This window comes from Oncorhynchus gorbuscha, linkage group LG14, assembly GCF_021184085.1.
Source record: "Oncorhynchus gorbuscha isolate QuinsamMale2020 ecotype Even-year linkage group LG14, OgorEven_v1.0, whole genome shotgun sequence".
Lineage (NCBI taxonomy): Eukaryota > Metazoa > Chordata > Actinopteri > Salmoniformes > Salmonidae > Oncorhynchus > Oncorhynchus gorbuscha.
The window spans coordinates 14453678-14478057 of record NC_060186.1 but is presented as its reverse complement, the minus strand read 5'-3'; the positions used below and the strand labels follow the sequence as shown (position 1 = coordinate 14478057).

Here is a 24380-nt window from a genome sequence, read left to right as displayed (position 1 = left end):
CAATCTTGCTGTACAGCCGTGAGTGTAACTCCCTGGCATATGGTAACGACAGCACAATCACCAGTGGAGGCTGCTGAGGGGAGGACGGCTCATAATAATGTCCGGAATGTTGACCATGTAAACCACGTGTTTGGTACCATTCCATTGACTCCATTCCAGATATTATTATGAGTCATCCTTCCCTCAGCAACCTCAACTGGCACTCACTATAAACAATTATGTACAAATGTAAGGATGGAAATTGCAACAAATTCATGGAAATATATTGATAGTTACATGTTAAAGAATTCTGATCACTTAAAGTGATTTGACTGACATGAATTTTCCCTAGGCCTACAGTTTGGATGGGATGCATCTGACATCTACTGGGCATAGTTGGTATTTTTACAGTAGACAGGCGATTGTAGACCTTCATATTTACAATCCAATGATAAAGATTCCAGGCCTATTTATATAAATACTATAACACATTGGCATGATGACTCCTTGCTGTCCCCAGTCCACCTGGCCGTGCTGCTGCTCCAGTTTCAACTGTTCTGCCTTATTATTATTCGACCATGCTGGTCATTTATGAACATTTGAACATCTTGGCCATGTTCTGTTATAATCTCCACCCGGCACAGCCAGAAGAGGACTGGCCACCCCACATAGCCTGGTTCCTCTCTAGGTTTCTTCCTAGGTTTTGGCCTTTCTAGGGAGTTTTTCCTAGCCACCGTGCGTCATTGCTTGCTGTTTGGGATTTTAGGCTGGGTTTCTGTACAGCACTTTGAGATATCAGCTGATGTACGAAGGGCTATATAAATACATTTGATTTGATTTGGCTAGTGTCAAGATCTTGCTAATTATTTTGTGCAATATGAACGCTTTATTGCATTGCAGAAGAAGGAATGACCAGTAAGGTTATACTAAGTTTCGTTTTCGATTCACTCACCAGCTTCCTTCTCAACACATCATTTCCTCATCAGAGTCCCGAACCATATGGAAAGAATATAACTCTGTATAACGAGTTGAAGAAATGACGGAATCGACAATAACTAAACTTATTTGTGCTAATCGTGGATCAATGAACGTCGATGAATTAGATGCAAATGTTTACAGTGACTTGCAAGTCTCGGTGCGGGATGTAATTAAAAATAGAGATAAATTTTGTTTTGTTGTTTTTAACGGAGAGCAAAGGGTGGTAGCCAAGACTGGAGTTCGATTGTGCAAATCCAAAGATTGCCAGGGATGCGGAAATTTACATTTTTGTAAACGATTCATGCTTGGGGATTGCCCATTCAGACGGAGAAGGTATGAAACTTCAACGCTTCCCAATTTTGATACTGTTGTTACCGTGACGCTATTTTAATTACAAGGCCTCCTCTGGGGAACTTTTGGCACATAGCCTTTCCCTTTGCTTCATGGCAGTGATCATAATTACAAATCATTTGACTGCAAATTGACCGCAAGAATCCCAAACAGATATAATATTTCACTGAAACATAATAATTTCAAATCTTGCTTACATTTGTTTACGATCAAGTCTCTCTATATTATGCTTTTGAATACGTGGAACATATTTCCCTAATTAAAATCACTTGCAGCTGATCTCCTGATGTTTAGTATTTTATGTCCAAATAAAAAAAATATTAAAAAATATTATTTTTTTTGGCTCAGAAAACTTGGGGAGCAAATATTAAACAACCGTTTTTGCCAGTTGTGGAACCCTGGTTTATGGTGTTATTGGTGTATATTGAGAACCACCAGGGTTGCCAGGTGAAGATAATATTTTTTTTAAACAAATGACCTCTCAAAACCCACGCACAAGGCCTGAGAACTATTCCTCCATTTGTTCCACAGCAAGAGAGGAGTTTATCCAATAAACCTTTTTTTTCCATAACGTTATCCAGCAGTTAGGAAGGAATATTGCCATAATTTGTAACGACATAGGCTGAGGTAAAATTAAAATTTTCCATCAAAATGATGTTTCTTAGTTTAAGAATATGTTGCAAGAGAAAAGATAATTCACCCTTGTTAAACATTTTCCATCAATTGATGTCGATTTAACTTATTTTGACTGCTATAACTAAGCAATAAGGCCCAAAGTGGTGTGGTATATGGCCAATATACCACGGCTAAGGGCTGTTCTTAGGACACAGAACATTAGATTGATAAGCGTGAGTGCGCAGTGACGCCTGTTTGAACAATGCATTTGATTATTATGGCCATTTGTTTGTTTTAACCTGCTCGTCTCTACCTATTTATGTAACCACACTGACTTAAATAACTGACTCATCCAAGTCCGTGTGGTTCCTCGTTCTGAAAAGACCCAATCTGTGGCAGTCAACCTCTTCCAAGTCCTAATACTTATAATAGTTTGGTTATTATGTGCCAAAAGAGCAAGGATGTCCGTGTTACTAAAGCCAATTCTAAAGTATAGTTTCACCAGTCATCTAACTCAGGCATTTCAAAAGGCAGAGCACACAGCAACAGGGAGCCAGAGAGGTATGCATTTATTAACTAAATCCCCTACTTTAATCTTGAAATACAACTGCAACTTTATTCTCAAAATATTGCCACTTTATTCACAAAATAAAATATTGACTTTATTTATTTTTTTAAATACATTTCTAATGTATTCTCGAAATGTCTCGACTTTATTCTCTAAGGTTTTCAAGTACAATCCATGCCCAAAAAAATCCAGGTACGTGAGGATATCTCTGGGGTGGTCTGGGGGGGGCTAGGCCCCAACACTGCCTTTTCCTGCAATCTTGAGCCATAATCACTATGCTTAATTCTATGTCAGAAATTTTTATTTTTCTGTATTTTTAAGCATACAGTGCTTAAATTCTCCCACGGTTGTTCAGTTTGGCTGGACGACCAGCTCTAGGAAGAATCTTGGTGGTTCTAAACGTCTTCCATTTACGAACAATGGAGGCTACTGTGTTCTTGGGGATCTTCAATGCTGCAGAAATGTTGACACACTTCCCCAGATCTGTGCCCGGTTCCATTTTTAAAGAATATAAATATGCTTTTCTGTATCTGCTAAAATCGTAAATGTCTTATTCAGTACATTTAGTAATTGCTTGCTTTTCTAAAGTCTACCAACATTGCCAGCAGGCATGCCAGCTAAGATAGTTAGACAAGCTAGCTGAAATGGCTTCTTGGTGACCAGCTATAAGGTTGGGAGATAGCAATTTTCTGAAGTTGGCTAGGTGGCTAGGAGTATTACAGAGAAACCCCAACAAAAATATGAAACCAAAAAATAATACAACTATTTTTTAAACAGAACAAATCTTAGGAGACACAAATCCAAGGGGGCCTACTTTGAATAACTTTTCCAGTAGGCCCTATCCAAAATATTACATAATTACGCATTCAATTACGAATTGCATTCAAAAGTTTCCATTGTGCGCTCAGCTAAACGTAGTTGCAATAAATAGTTGTCACGGTTTTCATATGGTGAAGGAGAGTCGGACCAAACTGCAGCGTGTCGATTGCGATCCATGTTTATTTAAACGTAAACACGAATAAACAAACACTACAAAACAAATAAAAGAAACGAAAACCGCCTATACTTGTGTCAACTAACATCGAACAAGGACATCAAGACACTCAGGACAAGCACCCACAATACAACCAAAGAATATGGCTGCCTAAATATGGTTCCCAATCAGAGACAACGATAAACACCTGCCTCTGATTGAGAACCACTTCAGACAGCCATAGACTCTCCTAGAACACCCCACTAAGCTACAATCCCACTAAGCTACACACCACATACAAAAACCCATGTCACACCCTGGCCTGACCAAATACATGAAGAAAAACACAAAATATTTCGACCAGGGCGTGACAGAACCCCCCCCAAGGTGCGGACTCCCGAACGCACCTCAAATCAATAGGGAGGGTCCGGGTGGGCGTCTGTCCATGGTGGCGGCTCTGGCGCGGGACGTGGACCCCACTCAGTAAATGTCTTAGTCCCCTCTCCTTGCGTCCCTAGATAGTCCACACTCGCCGCCAACCATGGACTAGTATTCCTCACCCAGAACCCCACTAGACTGAGGAGCAGATCGGGACTGAGGTGAAGCTCGGGACTGAGGGGAAGCTCGGGAGTGAAAAGAAGCTCAGGACAGAGGGGCTCTGGCGCCGGACAGGCGGGAGACTCCGGCAGCAGCGCCGGACAGGCGGGACCACCTGCAGGGAGGAGACAGAGAGACAGCCTGGTGCGTGGGGCTGCCACAGGAACCACCAGGCTGGGGAGACCTTCAGGAGGCTTGGTGTTAGGAGGAGCCTGAAGGACCGGGCTGTGGGGGAGCACTGGAGCTCTGGTGCGCAACCTTGGCACCACTTCCCCAGGCTGGACAACTACTCTAGCCCGGACCCTCCAGAGTGCAGGCACAGGTTGAACCGGGCTGTGGGTAAGCACGGGAGATCTAGTGCTTACTACACGCACCTCTCCCTTAGGCTCCACACCCACATTTGCCCGGCACCAGCGGAGCGCAAGCAGAGGACGCACTGCACCCTCCCAGCGCCCCCGGAGACACAGCACGCAGAGCCGGCGCAGGATAACCTGGACCAAAACTGCGTACCGGCGACCAGACCCGCTGGGCAGGCACCATACGCCCTGGCTCAATGCCCACACTCGCATGGCACTTTCGGGGGGCTGCCCTATAGCGCACCGGGCTATGGGCACAAAATACTTCGACCAGGGCGTGACAACAGTAAGAAAAAGGCCTGGGCATACTATCATGCACTGATCAAATACCCAATGAGAACTAACGTCTGTTCAAAGTTTTATTTTGATTTACATTTGGTTGAGTTGCCAACTAACATGAATTCAACGTGAAATCAAATAAAAATCCATCATATTCGATTTAGGTTAAAAGTTGGGTGAGAAAAATACGAAATTCCCTACGTTGATGACATTTTGCAAATCCAATCAGTTTCCATGTTGATTCAGCGTCATCACATTACACATATGTTTTTTAATGACATGTCAACAACGTTGATTCAACCATTTTTTTGCCCAGTGTGTAGGATCCCTATTTTTACTGTTTCCAATGGATTAAGTATAGGCCTATAGCCGCATCCCACTGGGCACACCACGTAATTTCAACGTGGATATTTTTTAAATATTTGTTTGAGATGTTGATCAGTGAGATTTCAATATTTATTCACCCACTCAGAAAGACAGCCAAAAGTTTGTTGAATTCCCTATGTGTTTTCACAATGCTCTCAATGAGAGCCACACACTCTAAGAGCTCAGATGCAAAAAAATGTAATGATGGATAACATGATTGAAGAGAAATGCACAGCTCTGCAAGGAGCTGTTAATGATGATGGCATATTCATTGAACTGATGAAAACTGACCAAGCGCTCCAGGACAAGTTGTCTACAGAAATTAAGGAACTTAAAATCAAGAAATTCAACCAAGACAAAAAAGACAAGGCCAAGGACAAAGGCTACTTCTGGAGAAACTTTGACGAGGGAGGTCCTGCTCCGCCTCTCCATGACAGACGCAGGAGAGATGCCGGTTCCTTTTGTCCACCCCCATCTGCCCAACGCTCTTCAACGAGCTTCTCATCTGCTTCCAGTGACAGTATTTTATCCAACGAGAGACTGGGCCGACAGAAGGGCGGAGGTGGCCGTAGGCCCGCGCACCGACGAGATGCCGCACACGACGTGGTAAGAAGAAACGACTACCAGATTGCAGAGGGGACCGCTCACACGGTCCCAGAACCTACGGGACTGAGTGTCTTTAATTTATCAAGCCTTTTGTGCCTACAACTCAGTGCAACGATTTTGATGTTAAGGTAGACATGTTTAAGTTTTTTAGAAGCATCCGTTTCAGGGAATACTTAAGCTCCCCTAATCGTGGTATTTCTACTGAAATAGTAGGTTGCTCACCTGTATATACTCCGACACCTTTTAGAAGTAAGAGTTATTTTATACCTCCAGCCAATCACAATCACTCCATTGAGACATATTGCAGAGTTGTTGTTCATTTCCTTAAGAACATACATGAGTAAATATCTTTCCATAATTTACCTAAGGATGAAAAACAAGCTTTGCTTGATTTACAATCCGATACGTCAGTCTTTACCCACCCTGCTGATAAGGGTGGGTCGGTTGTACTCATGGATAGGACAGCTTATGTAAATGAGTGTCATAGACAACACCTTTTACAAGAAACTCCCACCGCCCAATTTCAGAACACGATCTGTACTGGCCTAGATGGGTATTTAAGTTCTGGTCAGATAACCAAAAAAGAACACTACTTTTTGGCTATTCAAAACCCTAAAATTGCCACTTTCTATACTTTGCTGAAATTACACAAGAATGTTACAAAACCTGCAGGGCGTCCTATTGTAGCGGGCATTGATGCAGTAACGGCCCCTATTGTAGCGGGCATTGATGCAGTAACGGCCCCTATTGTAGCGGGCATTGATGCAGTTACGGCCCCTATTGTAGCGGGCATTGATGCAGTAACGGCCCCTATTGTAGCGGGCATTGATGCAGTTACGGCCCCTATTGTAGCGGGCATTGATGCAGTAACGGCCCCTATTGTAGCGGGCATTGATGCAGTTACCCCCTATTGTAGCGGGCATTGATGCAGTAACGGCCCCTATTGTAGCGGGCATTGATGCAGTAACGGCCCCTATTGTAGCGGGCATTGATGCAGTAACGCCCTATTGTAGCGGGCATTGATGCAGTAACGCCCCTATTGTAGCGGGCATTGATGCAGTTACGGCCCCTATTGTAGCGGGCATTGATGCAGTTACGGCCCCTATTGTAGCGGGCATTGATGCAGTAACAGCCCCTATTGTAGCGGGCATTGATGCAGTAACGGCCCCTATTGTAGCGGGCATTGATGCAGTAACGGCCCCTATTGTAGCGGGCATTGATGCAGTAACGGCCCCTATTGTAGCGGGCATTGATGCAGTTACGGCCCCTATTGTAGCGGGCATTGATGCAGTTACGGCCCCTATTGTAGCGGGCATTGATGCAGTAACGGCCCCTATTGTAGCGGGCATTGATGCAGTAACGGCCCCTATTGTAGCGGGCATTGATGCAGTAACGGCCCCTATTGTAGCGGGCATTGATGCAGTTACGGCCCCTATTGTAGCGGGCATTGATGCAGTTACGGCCCCTATTGTAGCGGGCATTGTTGCAGTAAAAGCCCCTCTATCTACTTTTGTTTACTTTTTTATTAGACCACTCGCAGAACAGTATGATCTCTATCATCTTGATCCTCTCCCTGAGAATACTTTGTTAATTGCTTTTGATGTTGAGTCGTTATACACAGAAATTCCACACGGGGGCGGCATTGAAGCTATGGAACATTATCTTCTGCAACGTGACCCTAATAAATAATAATATATGCCATTTAGCAGACGCTTTTATCCAAAGTCATGTGTGCATACATTCTACGTATGGGTGGTCCCGGGAATCGAACCCACTACCCTGGCGTTACAAGCGCCATGCTCTACCAACTGAGCTACAGAAGGACCACAGAACTACCTTCCAGTGTATGCATTATAGCATAGGCTGAAATAGTACTCACACACAACTTCTTCATGTTTCTAAATGATTTCTTTATTCAGACGAAGGGTACTGCTATGGGATCCCCGATGGCTCCTAACTATGCTAAGTTGTATGTGGGTTACATGGAGAAATAGTCTATTTTCAATCCTCTCAAAAATGTTTTCTTGCCTAACATCATTATTTGGAAACGGTATATTGATGATATTTTTGTTCTGTGGAGGGGTGATGCAAAACAGCTCCAGGCGTTCCAAGCTTTTCTTAACTCCTGTTCTGAGCATTTGAGATTTACTATGCAATCTGATACACGTCAAATCTTGATCTTCTGATCTTGTGTGAAGATCATGTTCTATACACGGGTCTTTACAGGAAACCTACTGATCGTAACAATTTGTTGAGGGCTGATAGTTGTCACCAACTTCACTTCACAAAATGGTTTGCCCTATAGCCAATTCTGTCTCATCAAAATAATTTGCAAAAAACAATCCGATTTCGATAGAAATGGTCAGATTTACATTTACATTTAAGTCATTTAGCAGACGCTCTTATCCAGAGCGACTTACAAATTGGTGCATTCACCTTATGACATCCGGTTGCTGTGGAATAACTAGTTTGCACGTTAGTGGTTATTATTATAATGGAGCTCATTGCTGTCTAGACTATATTGAGTGTCATGTGTTGCAACGTGGTCTCAGAGCATTTCAAATGATTCTGTATGTCAATCTGAGACACTATTTCGAATATGTAGGTTAAAGAAGGATTTTTAAGCCTTGAGACAATTGAGACATGGATTGTGTATGTGTGACATTCAGAGGGTGAATGGGCTAGACAAAATATTTTAGTGACTTTGAACGGAGAAAGGTAGTAGGTGCCAGGTGCACCGGTTTGAATGTCTCAAGAACTGCAACGCTGCTGTGTTTTTCACACTCAACCATTTCCCGTGTTTATCAAGAATGATAAACACTGCCTCCCGAGTGGCGCAGCGGTCTAAGGCACTGCAGACCCGGGTTCGATCCCAGGCTGTGTCTCAACCGGCCGTGACTGAGAGTTCCATAGGGCGGCGCACAATTGGCCCAGCGTTGTCTAGGTTAGGGGAGGGTTTGGCCGGGCGCTCTAGCAACTCTTTGTGGCTGGTCAGGTGCCTGCAGGCTGACTTCGGTCGTCAGTTGAACGGTGTTTCCTCTGACACATTGGTGTGCGGCTGACTTCCAGGTTAAGCGGGCAGGTGTTAAGGAACGCGATTTGGTGGGTCATGTTGTGGAGGACGCATGACTCGACTTTCGCCTCTCCCGAGCCCATTGGGAAGTTGTAGCGATGAGACAAAATCGTAATTGGATCACAATTGGATATCATGAGAGAAAAAGAAGAATGGTCCACCACCCAAAGAACATCCAGCCAACTTGACACAACTGTGGGAAGCATTGGAGTCAACATGGGCCAGCATCCCTGTGGAACGCTTTCGACACCTTGTAGAGTCCATGCCCTGACGAATTGAGGCTGTATTGAGGGCAAAAGACTCAATATTTTGTACATAGATAGTGTATTTTCCACATAGATTTCACGTTACAATACATTGACAAATAATGTTGATTCAACCAGTTTGTGCCTAGTGAGATGGAACATTGTATCAAGAAAATGTTTACTTTTGACTACAGAGGAGGATGTCGCTTCAACCATGACATGACCTCGGGGGAGAACAGCAGAGTCCTGAAAGAACACGGACTGGAGGAACTGAACAGATCTGAGCTGTGCACCCTTCTGCTTCAGAATGATGGCTTCCTCTTACCACCAGTATGTAACACTGCAGTAGGCCCCTTTGCTAAAGTATACTCTGTCTGGTTAAGGCCTTGTGTTTAGTGATCATGATCTAAATTAAGTTCATGTTCCGCCAATCTTGTGCTGTGGTGTGCAGATATATACATGGAATATCCCAGAATATTGTGTGTGTGTGTACTCATGCATGCATGTGTATGGGTGTGTGTGCATGCATGTGTGTTTGTGTGTATTGTTTTTCTCGTACAAACATTTCCTTCTGCTAGGTGTGCCACAACTACAACAACGGCGTTGGAGAGTATGGCAAATGCCAGGATGGCGAGACATGCAAGAGGCTCCACATCTGTGAGATGTATCTCAGGGGTAGCTGCAACTGTCCCAGGTGCCATGATTTCTACGAACCCCACCCATTAAAAATCCTGCAGGACAAAGGGGTGCCCAACGAGCTCATTGCCTCCCTGAAGTCGGTGTACATGAACATTGAGTGGTTGCAAAAGCAAGACCGTGTCATGCAAGGCAAGGGGCAACATCAAAGAGCTAAAGCTAATGCAACCGCTAACACAAGTAACAAGTCTAACAGAGGCCCACTGAGCACTCACGGTAAGGCCGACACTGTTATTAGCATGTTAACTCATAAGTTATTAAACAATATTGTGTTATACCTTAATATAGTTTTACTAAAGTGTAAAGATGGTAAAGTGAGTTTGTTTAATTAATGAGAACATAGCATTTAGTGGAACCTAATGCTACTTCCTAATATCTTCAGGAGTTAGAAGAAATAGTGTGTGATTATAGATGCATTCTCATAACTGCAACCCACCTCTCACATGACCAGGGGCCTACTTGGGTCCCGACTCATGGTTTAAGAAACCCTGGGCTACAGTATAGGCTACTAAATAAAATATCCAGTGACACTGGCTTACCCAATGATAAAGATCCATACATGATAACGCATGAATATACGTAGGCTACTCACCGGTGATGGCCGATTTGCTTGAGCCAATCAAAGTAACTGGTTCTTTGCTTAATATTGGCAGGTGTTGAGAAAACATTTGGTAGCTTCTGCAGACAGATTAGTCCTCTCTGTTCAGCAAGAGACATTTGCATTTCAAACTAAGTTTTTCCCGCGATTGTATTTAGACATTAACGACAGGCCTATAGCTGCTCTTCACTGACAACCGCAACAATATAATTAGAATACACAGATCGGTTGTGTCCATTGAAGTCAGGACTGGCAGGCATCTTGAGTGTACTCATGAGTTTACCAGTCAAATTGCCAGGGTTAGAGGTTCCAAGACCCTTCCATGGATTATAGGTCTATGGCCACAACGCAACAAGCAGTTGGATGTTTGGTGCGCTTGCTGCCCAAATTGCGGCTCTCTGTTGTATTATTTTGAATGCTTTTATTCATGTCTGTACAGACAGGAGTAGGCTAATTCTATATTTTTGGAAAATATATTTACATTTATCAGAGGTTGCTGCAGAAACTCCAGCACCCCTATTTCCCGCTCCTATGCTCGCCAGACTCAGGGCGCTCCACCTCCAAGAGGTTGAGCATGATACTGCTACTCCTGCTGCTGCTGCCACCACTGCCCTTAACACAAGCCAGAGGTCCAACAGACCTAGTCAAGGTAACGGCAATACTGCACATAGCATGGTGGTCATGCAGTCACATCATTGATGTCAAGAATCAACATATAGGTTAATTATGGCTTTCTCGTCTAAGATAACATTTGGCAGAAACTATTTTATGTGCTCAGTTACAGTGTATTTGTATGATTATTAACTGGTATTAAGATCCGATGAGTGATGAACATTAAGAACAAGTTCCCAGTCACAAGCTATCAAAATGTAGAGATGTTGATTCTATTGGCATGGTAAATGCAATGTCCAGTTCTCTTTTTCAGATAAAGCTGAAATATGCATGTACTTCATCAAGGGCAGTTGCATACACGGTGGTAAGACAGCATTTTCAAAGCATAATTTTAAGACTAATCAATGCTTAGAGCTTAATAAACACAAGACTTCAACACCTAACTTTACTCATATTTCAGATAAGTGCTTTAAAGCCCACTCTACCATGCCCTACCAATGGGAGGTGAGGGAGGGACTAAACTGGACAGCTCTACAAAACAACGAGGTGATTGAGAAGGACTATTGCGACCCAGCAAAGACATACAGGTGGGCTCTACCTTTAAGCAGAATTCACTTGAATGGGCAGTAACACGTAGGGCTCTTGGTCCATGGGGGCAAATGTTGCTAGTTGCTAATACAATGAGTTATTAATGCCGTATACGCTTCTAGTTAGTGTGATATACGGCTTCTCCTATTGTGATTGCTGATTGTTCGCTGTGTTTTGTTCTCTCTTGTCTAGTCGTGGAGTCCAGCCTGTATGTTTCGATACGATGACCTGTGGCCTGAACAAAGCCCGGCGTCTCTCCACCGTCTCCTCTGTGCTACAGCCTACTTTCATGCTCACCACGGAGTGGGCCTGGTTCTGGGAGGACGAGTTTGGAAACTGGATCCAGTACGCATCAGCAGTGAGTGACGACGAGCACTGTTGAATAGTGATGGTTGAATAGGACAGAGTTCAGTCCCTCTTTAAATAGAAATGATGCAAATAATGCATAACCTCCATGTTTTCTGTCTTGCCCTACAGATCAGTGGACACAGGGCAGCCACCATCACCAGTGAGGACCTGGAGAAGAGGTTCCAGGAAGACAACAAGGCTGTGATAGAGTTCACTGCGGGGTCACAGACCTATGAATTCAGTTTCCCTGGTGAGCACAGATGACGTGATATCGAAGATAAACCAACTGCAGCCTTATAACTATATACAACAAACATAGTATATTACGAACAGATATGCAGTGATTCTTACAGCTACTGCTGTATGTGACAAATTGAGAGATTTCTCGATGGAGTCACTATGGTAAAACAATGACATCTGCATGTAAAGTGAACTGTCTGTTGTTACAACAGCTCTGCTCCTTTTCAGACATGATTCAAACAAACAAGCAGTACAGCACCAAGAAGGTTGTGAGAAGACGGCCTGTGTTTGTCTCTTCAGCTGATGCACAAACTATCAAAACCAGGTAAGATAAAGCTGTGAATGTTTTTTTGCATGGATCAATTTGCTCTTGAAATGACTCTCCTGGGAATTGTTCACTCACTTCACCACTAGGCTCCTCATGTGTTCTCTTGCCTTGAAAGATGTCTATAGAAGAGGAGTAGCTGACCGGGTGCACGTTTTGATTTTTCCGTAGCACTATAGCCTTTTAAGAACCATCCTGATGACGCAAACTTACATTCTGTTTTGCAACACGGATACAGTCTGGCAACGACCAGATTCAAACCATTTGAGCACATCCCTCTCCCTCCACCGTACAGCCGGACCAATCAGCGTCCTCTGATAATCTGTGGGGGTGGTTTAGTTGATGATGACAACGAGAAGTGCCTGGAGGTTGGTGTTGATGCTGCTATAGCAGCAGTTATTAAATAACTGCAGGCAATAGGTTAATTGAAAGAACAGCAAAAAACTGCATTGAAGACTTTTCTTGGGGTAGACTTTTCTTACATTTAAGTCATTTAGCAGACGCTCTTATCCAGAGCGACTCAGCAAGAGCTTGATTTACCAGCTAGCTCCGCTGGTAGGCTGGACAATAGAATAAGTAAATATTCACCCAAGGCTGAAGAACAGCCAAAGGAACATTGGCTGAGCTGGGACACCAGCGCGAGGCCATAGCAAATGAATTGAAACAAACCTTCGCTAAGCCTCTTCTGACTGAAGTTGTGATCTGTTTCACGTGTTCTTGTGATTGTTTCCATGCCCCTCCAGGTGTCGCTCATCTTCCCCCATCATCCCCTGTGTATTTATACTTGTGTTCTGTGTTTGTCTGTGTTCGTTGCCAGTTCATCTTGTTTGTCAAGCCAACCAGCATTTTTGTGTCAGCTCCTGCTTTTCCCCAGTCTCTCTTTTCCCATCCTCCTGGTTTTTGATCAACCTTTGCCACATCTCTGGATTACCAACCTCTGCCTGACCTGACCCTGAGCCTGCCTACCATTCTGTACCTTTGCCCCATCTCTGGATTACCAACCTCTGCCTGCCCCTGACCCTGAGCCTGCCTACCATTCAGTACCTTTGCCCCATCTCTGGATTACCAACCTCTGCCTGACCTGACCCTGAGCCTGCCTACCATTCTGTACCTTTGCCCCTGCTGCTGTAATAAACATTGTTACTTCAACACGGTCTGCATCTGGGTCTTACCATGATCCTTGATAGAAGTGATACTTAGAATTCAATTTCCCCTAAATGGCACCAAAAGAAGTATCCCTTTTTATTTTATAAATATTATTTAATAAATAACAACGCAGTGGTGTCAAGTGTGCTTACATCTGCGCAATGAGCAAGTATAGAAAAATGGCAACTTCTGACTTTTTCTGGTCTAGCGATCGATGACAGCAGAGCTCGCTGCCCAGACTTGCATCATTAACAATAGGAGATTCTCCTGATTAAAAATGGTGTCCAACGTGAAAAAAAATCAAAATATACACATTTTGAGATATTTGGTCGAAATAGACAGACGTGTCCTTGTAGAATTTCCCCATAGCGAAACAATGGAGCAGTAGCCTCAACAGTAATGTGTAATTCCTGACATTTGAAAGACTAGCGTTTGATGACAGCAGAGCTCGCTGCCCAGACTTACATCATTACAAAGAGGAGATTGTAGTGTTTTATTATGTTGTCAGACTTGAAAATAATCTAAATATATACATTTTGTAGATATCTGGCGAAATAGACAGACATATTTCCCCTATAGGAAACAATGGGACGAGCTCTGAAGTTTTAACTTCCAGCAATTGATCACAGCATAATACTCTACCCAAACGTGTGTACATCATCAGAAAGAATAGATTATCTTGATAATCTATAGAACTTCAAAACAACAGAATACATAAATGTATTGATATTTGGTGAAATAGACAGACTTCTAAGAGCAGTCTTTTATTTAGCCAGGTTACTATTTATCTGCAACCATTTGCCTTTTTTACTTTTGTTGTACATTTTGTGGTTGAAATGGACAACCAAATGTCTCTTTGCATTTTTACCTTTAGGAATATCTTTTTGTTCTTCTACATTTCAGAAAAAGGGCTCCGATCAATCACTCAAACCTCAGAGCTTTACCAGGACACTGGGACAAGGCACAAACCCCTGAAACAGGACACAAGGTATTATATTATATACAGTGCATACCAGATGCAAGGAACCTGCTGTTTTAGACCAATGGAGATGAGTGTTTGTTTTGTTCCTGGGCAAAATAACTGCTCCAATCTGTCCCTACATGGTAGGCTAATGGTGTATTATGACTGTTTCTCTGTCTCCCATCATGTCCCTATCAGAGAATTGACCTTCCGTGCTCGTCAGTGGAGTATAAGGAGATTCAAGGACTTTTTCAGAACACCATGAGAGGCTTCAGCATCCACCAAATCGAGAGGATTCAGAACAAAGCCCTTTGGGAAGTCTTTCAGTGGTATGTTCCCTCAGACTACATACACTTTCAATTGACAATCACCTATTGATTGGTCTAGAATAGATGTTAGATTTTTTTTAAACCTTTATTTAACTAGGTAAGCCAGTTAAGAACAAATTCTTATTTACAATGACGACCTACCCTAGCCAAACCCGGATGACGCTGGGCCAATTGTGTGTCTCCCTATGGGACTCCTAATCACAGCCGGATGTGATACAGCCTGATGCTCACTTCCTGACTGCACCCACAATAATTGCACATTATACAATATTTCTCTCTCTCGACTAACTTTCTGTCACAAATATAATCTCAAAAGGAAATACAAATAATTTATTTTCAATACATTCTGCACACTGTCTACAGTGCTTCTAGAGGACATACACTGATTGCAAGGCAAAGAGATGTATTTGATTTATTCTGATTGCAAGGCAAAGGGATTTATTTGATTTATTCTGATTGCAAGGCAAAGGGATTTATTTGATTTATTCTGATTGCAAGGCAACGGGATTTATTTGATTTATTCTGATTGCAAGGCAAAGGGATTTATTTGATTTATTCTGATTGCAAGGCAAAGGGATTTATTTGATTTATTCTGATTGCAAGGCAAAGGAATTTATTTGATTTATTCTGATTGCAAGGCAAAGGGATTAATTTGATTTATTCTGATTGCAAGGCAAAGGGATTTATTTGATTTATTCTGATTGCAAGGCAAAGGAATTTATTTGATTTATTCTGATTGCAAGGCAAAGGGATTCATTTGATTTATTCTGATTGCAAGGCAAAGGGATTTATTTGATCTATTCTGATTGCAAGGCAAAGGGATTTATTTGATCTATTCTGATTGCAAGGCAAAGGGATCTCATGAAGAAGAACAACAGAGGGAGGAATGTGACGGAGAAACAGCTTTTCCATGGCACAGACTCCAAATACCTCGATGCCATCTGCCTTAACAACTTTGACTGGCGGATCTGTGGACTAAATGGGACAACCTATGGGAAAGGTGAGCTGTCTCATGTGCTTGTGCTATTACAAGTCATTCTAATTATTGACATAAATCAACATGATATATCGTTGATATAATATATTTTCCTGTGATGAATGATTACTGCTTACCCCTTCATCCCCCTAACATCCAATTTCAGGGAGTTACTTTGCCAGGGATGCCAAATACTCCAACAGCTACACTGGCCAATTAAATACGAGGTTCATGTTTGTCTGTCGTGTGTTGGTGGGAGATTACATCAAAGGGCACTCGAGCTTCCTCCGGCCCCCCTCGAAGGACGGAGGGGACACCATCTTCTATGACAGCTGTGTAGATGACGTCAGCAACCCCTCCATCTTTGTGGTGTTCGAGAAGCACCAGGTATACCCAGAGTACCTCATCCATTATGGTGAGGACGATGCATGGTCACAAGGATACCAGCAATACTACCGTCCAGCTCCTGTACCTGCTCCAGCACCAGCACCAGCATACAGACCAGCGGCTGCCACAGCGCCTAGACCAGCACCAGCATACAGACCAGCGGCTGCCCCAGTGCCTAGACCAGCACCAGTATACAGACCAGCGCCTATACCTGCACCAACATACACACCATCACCAACCCCTGCACCTAAACCTGACAGCTCCTGTGTCATTAGTTGAGGCTGACTGCGAGGGGTGAATTGTGAACCTTTTGATATTAAACCGAGGCAAAAACATATGCTTTTGTGAATTAGAGAAATGGATTTAGCACTCTGTTAAATGTTTGACAAATTACAGATAATATTGGGATGCACCTTACTATGATTACTAGATGTTCTGTTTTCTACAATGCAAGCATTTTTGTAGTGCTACTGACATTATATAATAGCAAATTGCGAACCTCACAACAAAAGTAGTTGTGTACATTATAAGCTTTATACCTTTACAGTACAGTGGTTTTACAGTATCTGCTGATGTGCATCAGTTCAATGGTTGTGCAATTATGAGTTTCATTCATTTTATTAATATAATCCATCTGTTTTCTTTGCATTATTCATGGGAGGGAGGGAGGCAGGGAAATGCAGAATGTTTACATTCTGTCAGAACGGCCACAGTCAACAAGACAGCCATGAGTTGGGGAGGAGTGAGGAATTTGGGCTGAGGTCAGGTCAGATGAAGTGAGAAAGAACAGAAATCACTAAAGTCCTGTCTAGCAACAGAGATCTATTGGCTGTCCAGATGTGTAAGGATGGGAAGGTATAGCAGGAAGGTTTAAATACCAGTGCTTGTGTAAATATGTCTTTGTCATTCAGTTGTTTGACCCATTGGGTGAATAAACTTGATTTGAGCTTTTACTAGTCGTCTATGAGTTTCTACTCCATTTATTTAGAATCCAACAGTTGGCGCTGCGAGCAGGGTTCACCACGATTTACAGTCAAACTAGAGAGTCGGAATCAGTGAAACGAGCTGGCACCAGAAACAAGGTAGGCACAATTCCTACATCTGTTACCACCAATTCTGACATCTTGGGGAGATGAGAATCGTAGGCTGAAAATGATAGGATACGGACCCAGAAAACCTGAGTTTATTCAATAGGCCCATTGCCTAACAACCGGTCGTAAATATATGGTGTAGGGTATGTTCCATAAGGAGAGTTCCCGAGTGGAGCTAGTTCTCTCTGAGATCCATGAGTGACATGTAGGATAGGTCCCTAGTGGGGGTATTCCCCTGAAAGTAGGAAAGTCCCAGCCGCAGTGGCAGTGAGGCATTAGAGTGTATGTACAGTTGAAGTCGGAAGTTTACATACACTTAGGTTGGAGTCATTAAAACTTGTTTTTCAACCACTCCACAAATTTCTTGTTAACAAACTATAGTTTGGTCAATTCGAGATTTTCTTTATTTTTACTATTTTCTACATTGTAGAATAATAGAAGAGATCAGAACTATGAAATAACACACATTGAAGCATGTAGTAACCCAAAAAGTGTTAAACAAATCAAAATATATTTTGTATTTGAGATTCTTCAAAGTAGCCACCATTTGCCTTGAAGATAGCTTTGCACACTTTATATAATGGCAAATTGTGAACCTCACAACATGAAGTAGTTGTGTACATTATAAGCTTTATACATGTATAGTACAGTACAGTACTTTTACAGTATCTGCTGATGTGCATCGGTTCAATGTTTGTACGATTAGGGGTTTCCTTCATTTTATGAATATAATCCTATAATATAATCTGTTTTCTTTGCATTAATCACAATTTTGTAAATATTTTGAGAAGTATAATTTTGCTGATTGAAGTAGCACTTTATTCATTCTTATGAACACACCGGAATGTAAGTGTAAAGTTATGCACCAAGAATGAAATTAAACCAAGTGATTGTAATTGTAATGATGGGTAGGTTGACAACGTCACATAAATAATGCGTGCACATTGATGTGGCCGGAAGCCGTACTTTGTTATGATTCTGAGCAATCAGATAGCTGGTAACAATGACAAGAAGCTGCTTTATGGGGAATTTTAAGTGGCTCGTTTCAGCTAGTTTTATCTTGTTCTTGATACCATGTCTTGTTTTGAGGTGTTTTGGACTGATTTCATGTCAATGCTAATATGGCAAAAAAGCTTATCAACTACTGTCATGATGTATTTGAGAGACAACAAGCTCATTGTGCAAATGTATTTAAGTTTTCAATAAACATTTGGAGACATAATAGAGTTAACATGTCGACAACAATCTAAGATAACCCCCTCTGTTTTGCCCCATAGTTGTCAATTTTGTTGCTAAACCACCAACCCATCTATGAGGACTGCTCCATCTGAGGAGTACCAATATGGCGGACGGTGGCTTCAAAACCTCTCATTGGGCAATATGAATAAATAGCAATCTAGGGTTTATATACATCATTGGTTAAAAATTATAATAATTCAAAAAACAAGTGACCGGGTCCAAAAATCTGACCGGGTCCGTTCGAATCCGGGTCTAATTGTCCTCGTTCTGATCTGGGACCAACGTTTTGGACCTGTGAAGTAGGGCATCAATTGGGCAATATGGCAGTCACCATACCCTACCTAGCGCAACACCAACAATTTAAAATTGGCAACTAAAATCATTCCAATCCCAATTAAAAGGAAAATGCAGTTTAGCAGGATTAGAGGGCTGGCTTTAGGAACATGCAGAGGGCTCAGAGCAGGGTGAGAAGGCTGTTTGCCCAGCTAGCTGGCTTTAGGACTATGGACAGAGAGAGCATTGACGCAGTTCTCCAGAAGACAGTGCAGTTCTATAAGATGGCTAGGTAACTGTTTGACTTGACGTGTAAACTAATCTTTTGACCCCTGTGCTGAGCTAGTGCGTAGTAGCTAATTGCAGTATGACATGTTTGTAGAATGTTAAGTCCCCTATCGACTGAGGTGAATGAAGCTACAGCAGCCCAATGTGATAATGGCTGGAGTGCATTTAGGTTGTTTTTGCTGTTCTCCTAAATGCATTTGGGAGTTTTTGAATTGTGTAGAAATGGAGTAAATGAGCTGCCATACCCTAGGTTTAGATTAAATGACGCCCCTGCCATGAAGACCTCAACCCCTGGGAGCTTCATCCTCATACTCCATTGAAGAAATTACAGCTTGATCAGGTTTGTCACTAGGGGGTGCCATCCAACCAACTATGTGGGTTTCATACTGTACCGCTCCGAAGGAGGGCCCAAAAGTTATATATCTTGTCCCATAATAAGTCCCATATCGTCTCTTGCTGCGAAAGTTTGCCTCCATGCTGATTTAAAATAGTTGCCTACACCGCTGTCTAGAACTACGTGGACAACCTTTTACATAACAGAAGTCCAATTTTTGTTTACTGTTGCTGCCAACTACTTTATAGTCCTGACATGGAATTTTACAGGCAAATGACAGTCAATAGTGGGTTCGATCCCCGGGACCACCCATACGTAGAATGTATGCACACATGACTGTAAGTAGCTTTGGATAAAAGCGTCTGCTAAATGGCATATATTATTATTATTATTATTATGCTGTTTTAAAATACTGTATGTGGCGACCTCCACAAAGCCAATAATATGATAAGATAGAAATCGGTAGAAATTAATGGCACTTAGCCCAAAGGCCCGCAGATGGCGATATAATGGACTCGGTTTCGTTAGTTTCGTTTTTACCTAAATTTTGCCAGAAATAGAAAGTGAAAGTGATGCTGCGGTAGTCGCCTCAAGTCGCGTCTTTTCCATATTATTTTTCCCAAGGCTGTGGATAGTCAATGAGCGATAAAGTAAGTGAAATCTTTGCTTAAAATAAATACATATTATGTTGTATGCAGTGTTTTGGATTCACAAAAATTGCACCCTTAATGTTAGCCTAGTTTCTCAAAGTTAAGTGAACTCAGCTATGTAAAAATGTATGATGACGATCCAGTTATTCATTTGTATTTCACTCACAGGGAGGTGGACCTCTTGGACTTCTTAACTCACTCAACAACAGTAGTCCAGCAATAGATACGATAAAACGATAGCCCTGATGTCACGAAGAATGTGCTCAATGTTCTACCGTAGTTGGAGTCTTCCTATCGAGAGTAGGTCACAAGGTACGGGCTTTGACTGAATGCATATGGTGGAAAGTAGATACTGAAACAAGCCAATGGGCTGGTTATTTTTCCCTGATCACGGGACCTGTTTTACACTTTTCCCTATGATTGAATGCTACTGAGCCGCCATAGGGCCTTGAGTTTTCCCTCTTCCTGTTCACTTGACCAGGAAAAAAATCTGACCGTAATCAGCCGTAGCATCACTGCAATTTACACCACACACTTTGCATTGATCAATATGGACACAAGCACAGGAGGCTGCTGAGTGAATGAAATGGCATCAAACACATGGAAACCATATATTTGCCATATATTTTATGTATTTGATACCATTCCACTGACTCTGCTCCATCAATTACCATCAATTACCAACCTCCTGTGAGACATAATACATTATTATTACTTAACTGTCTGGGTAGAATTGAGGCATGCAGCTATGTTCTGATCATATTGATGCCCATAGACCTAAGAGGTCTGAGGAACTATGGCCTGTCATGCTGTGTGAACGCTCTGCTGCAGTCCTTCTCTGCCACCCGGGAACTGGTAGATCTGCTAGAAGGGTAAGCCAGGTGGCAGGTTACAATACTTTGCTATTAAGAATCAACATGTAACGAAGACATTAGTTAGCTTACTGGTAGTTATCAGGCTGCTTGTGGGAAAGCATTGAGTGCTGGGAATGCTATGTTCTTAGGTGGAACCCAGTTGACAAGGAGAGTGTCCCTCTGTATCTGAGGAAGGTGCTGCTAGCCATGCAGAGTGATCAATCCCAGCCTGCTCCTCATAAAGACTTCCTGCACTGCCTGGACAGAAATTACATCCACGGTATGAGTAGTCTGTGTCATTACATTACATTTTTTACAAATTATGAATTACAAAGAATATAATTTTACTGTCTGCAACTTTAACATTGACAAGAATATGTTTCTCAGACAATGTTCAGCAGGATGCAGATGAGGTATTCCTCTCCATTCTAAACCTTATCCAACAACAGATGAGTGACAAGGCCTTGGTATGTACTACTTAAATTGACATAATATTAGATCAACTAAAAAATAACAACAGGGACACCCAACAAAAAGCATGTTGGAGATGATACGATAGGACGTTTCTCTGTCTGTGTTCTCCATCCCCAGGCTCAGGAGATTCAGTCTCTGTACAAGGTTACCGTGGAGACATACCTTCAGTGTCTAGAATGTAAATACATCGAAACTGGGACCAGCTTTCTACTCAGCCTCCCCATGCACATAAGAGAGAGCCATGACTCCCTGGTGAGGGTTCCCTCAAACTTGGCTTGAGTTTTCTCTTATATTGGGATTCTATTCAAAGTACTTAGCACATAATGTTACATTGCTCTATTTGATAGCTGTCAAAGGGAGGATGTGGTTTGTTTAAAATGAAAATGGAGTCTCTGTGTCTTTCCTATTCTGTGGTCTTCCAGGAGGACTGCATGCGGTTCTTCTTCGAGCTTCAGGAGCTAAGGGATGGAGATAAGTGCTACTGTGAAAGGTGTGGAGAGAAGAAGCCATCCAAACAGGTCAGCACTTTATATCTGAAGGGATGTTCCATTGTAGAGACTGTTGTGATTTGCCTGTTAACTGAATTACTCCATTTTGTTCTTTCTTATGTAGGGCTTCAAACTCATCTCCCTGCCCTCTGTCTTGTGTCTTCACCTGAAGAGATTCCGTAATTCCCGTGGTTACACCAGGAAACTACACTGCAAAGTCACCTTCCCAGAAACCCTGAACATTTCTGAGATCTTGACAGCAGAGGCACTGTCAGAACGTTATGTACAGGTAGATAGGCAGATGTTTACCACTTGTTTGAGGTATGCTAATATACAACATTATGCACATAAAACAATTACACATGGGCCTCTATATAAACACAGTGACATTTTATCACAACATCATTGGAGGGAAATAGTACAGCTGTACTGACGGACATCAAATTGTATTTGTTCGTTCTTCCAGAGTGACAGCCAGTACAGTTTGTGTGCAGTCATAGTGCACTCCGGCGTTGCCATGTTTGGACACTACACAGCATACGTTCGTCACAAGGACCAGAGCTGGTACCACACTAATGATAGTTCTGTACGGCAGGTAAGAGAAAATGAGCGGAAGAATGTTTACACCACTCAGCAAGTTTGTATTACACCTATACGTTTTTTGGTATCATTAAAAGTAACCTAACATTTGCACAAACACAGGTTAGCTGGAAGGAAGTACAGAACACCTATGGAGGAAGTCTAAGGTAAGGTTTTAACACAAAATGACTTCTCTTCAGAATGGCGACAACTCTCAGTATTATCCTCGATCAATTCTGGGGCGGAAATGGCATCAGTTGACAGGTGTCTTATCCTTTGTTAACAGAGAAGGCACAGCGTATATGCTGCTCTACAGACAAACCCCAGAGGGAAAGCAACCGGAGTGGTCCTCAGGCCGACGGAGCTAAAGGGATAAAGAGTGGAGACTGGAGACCGTAGGAATCAAGGACCAAACACAAAGTGCACAACTACCTATTGGAGGGGTTGTTGTCTTCATTTAGCATTGGGGATGTCATTTATCTGGATGATTTTCACTTTAAAATGATGGGTAATGGGTCATTGTTTATGTGCAATTACGTGGATTTGTTTAAGTATATGTGGTGTATATGTTTTGAGGTTTTGTTTATACTGGATATGTTGGACATTCATAGGGCTTTTCTGAGCTTAGCCAATAGGTGGAGGCAAACACCCTTCACCCTGTCATTAGTACAGTCATCTTGTAAGCTCCAGTCTACACATTCTGAAAGTGTTCTGAAACCACTATAAAACGGGTGGTTTGAAGAGAGTGCTGAGTTGAGGTATTCTGGGGGAAAACCTGAAAAAGGCCATTGACTCATTGGTGATAATATTTGCCTGACAATTGGTTTATACAGTAGTTACCGGTACTCTGTTCTGTTGTGATTTCACTACCGATATAATGCTGTCAACAGAGCAATAAACGGTCATTTTCCCAGCTAGCACCTGAAAATGTATTGCGTCTTTTCCCAGTTACTGATATGAGCCCTGCAAGACCTAAAACACTCACCGTATGTGCCACAAGCTCTCTCAATACTCATACTTAAATATGGTTTGGAATGACATGCATTGAAATGTCATGTTCTTGTATAATCTTCTCTATTGTTATTTTCTTAACTTCTATTTTCTTATCTTCTATTTTATTCTATTTATTCTCATTTGCCTAATCATCTTTCTCTCAGAAAAGGAGAGTGAGGCACAGATCAAATATCTCCAATCCACCTATTCCTTCTCAACATACTTTACAGTATATACTGTACAGTGCATGTACAACTGGTATAGGCTGTCTGTCTGGGGAATCACACACATAGTTAATAAAAACTGTTCCCACTACCCTAGCCAAGACTGAGGACCAGTTGAAATGGTGCCCGTGTGCACGCTGACAGAATGGAAGACGTCTGCACAGTGCAACAGGTTAAGTAGCCTACGTGGGCATCTCCCAACCGCAGTCCGCGAGCAGTAGCAGAGTAATGTGTTCAGTGTGTACAGTGGTGATGTACAGTTATTTTGCTGGCGTGTCCCTGTTCCTTTTAGATGTTGCATTTCTAAAGTTGACGCTTGAGTCTACTCAACACTACAGAAATGTGACAATTTTGTAACTAAGTCTTACACCTCACTCTTGATTGGTAGATATACACTGCTCAAAAAAATAAAGGGAACACTTAAACCACACAATGTAACTCCAAGTCAATCACACTTCTGTGAAATCAAACTGTCCACTTAGGAAGCAACACTGATTGACAATAAATTTCACATGCTGTTGTGCAAATGGAATAGACAACATGTGGAAATTATAGGCAATTAGCAAGACACCCCCTATAAAGGAGTGGTTCTGCAGGTGGTGACCACAGACCACTTCTCAGTTCCTATGCTTCCTGGCTGATGTTTTGGTCAGTTTTGAATGCTGGCGGTGCTTTCACTCTAGTGGTAGCATGAGACGGAG

General features: G+C 42.4%; 2 protein-coding genes across 4 annotated transcripts; both read left to right on the top strand.

The window, feature by feature from the left end:
- Positions 1-797: 797 nt before the first annotated feature.
- LOC123994503 (protein mono-ADP-ribosyltransferase PARP12-like) lies at positions 798-17145 on the top strand. Of its 2 annotated transcripts, none has more exons than XM_046297174.1 (13): positions 798-1290; positions 9181-9316; positions 9565-9898; positions 10771-10929; positions 11206-11256; positions 11353-11479; positions 11673-11838; positions 11958-12078; positions 12297-12393; positions 14443-14527; positions 14699-14829; positions 15678-15829; positions 15972-17145. In XM_046297174.1, the coding sequence occupies exons 1-13, from the start codon at positions 1016-1018 to the stop codon at positions 16469-16471; spliced, it is 2334 nt and encodes a 777-aa protein (XP_046153130.1). In that variant the 5' UTR covers positions 798-1015; the 3' UTR covers positions 16472-17145. The 2 variants fall into 2 exon arrangements, with proteins under 2 accessions (XP_046153130.1, XP_046153131.1); XM_046297175.1 differs by lacking the exon at positions 798-1290 and adding an exon at positions 4692-5668.
- Positions 17146-19735: 2590 nt separating this feature from the next.
- On the top strand, positions 19736-23390 carry LOC123995608 (ubl carboxyl-terminal hydrolase 18-like). Of its 2 annotated transcripts, XM_046299236.1 has the most exons (11): positions 19911-20067; positions 20236-20379; positions 20843-20939; positions 21071-21201; positions 21309-21388; positions 21513-21647; positions 21818-21913; positions 22008-22172; positions 22350-22478; positions 22586-22629; positions 22749-23390. In XM_046299236.1, the coding sequence occupies exons 2-11, from the start codon at positions 20313-20315 to the stop codon at positions 22828-22830; spliced, it is 1026 nt and encodes a 341-aa protein (XP_046155192.1). In that variant the 5' UTR covers positions 19911-20067; positions 20236-20312; the 3' UTR covers positions 22831-23390. The 2 variants fall into 2 exon arrangements, 1 of the variants encoding a protein (XP_046155192.1); XR_006831866.1 differs by lacking the exon at positions 22749-23390 and having other exon boundaries at positions 19736-20067; positions 22008-22204.
- The last annotated feature ends 990 nt before the right edge of the window (positions 23391-24380 follow it).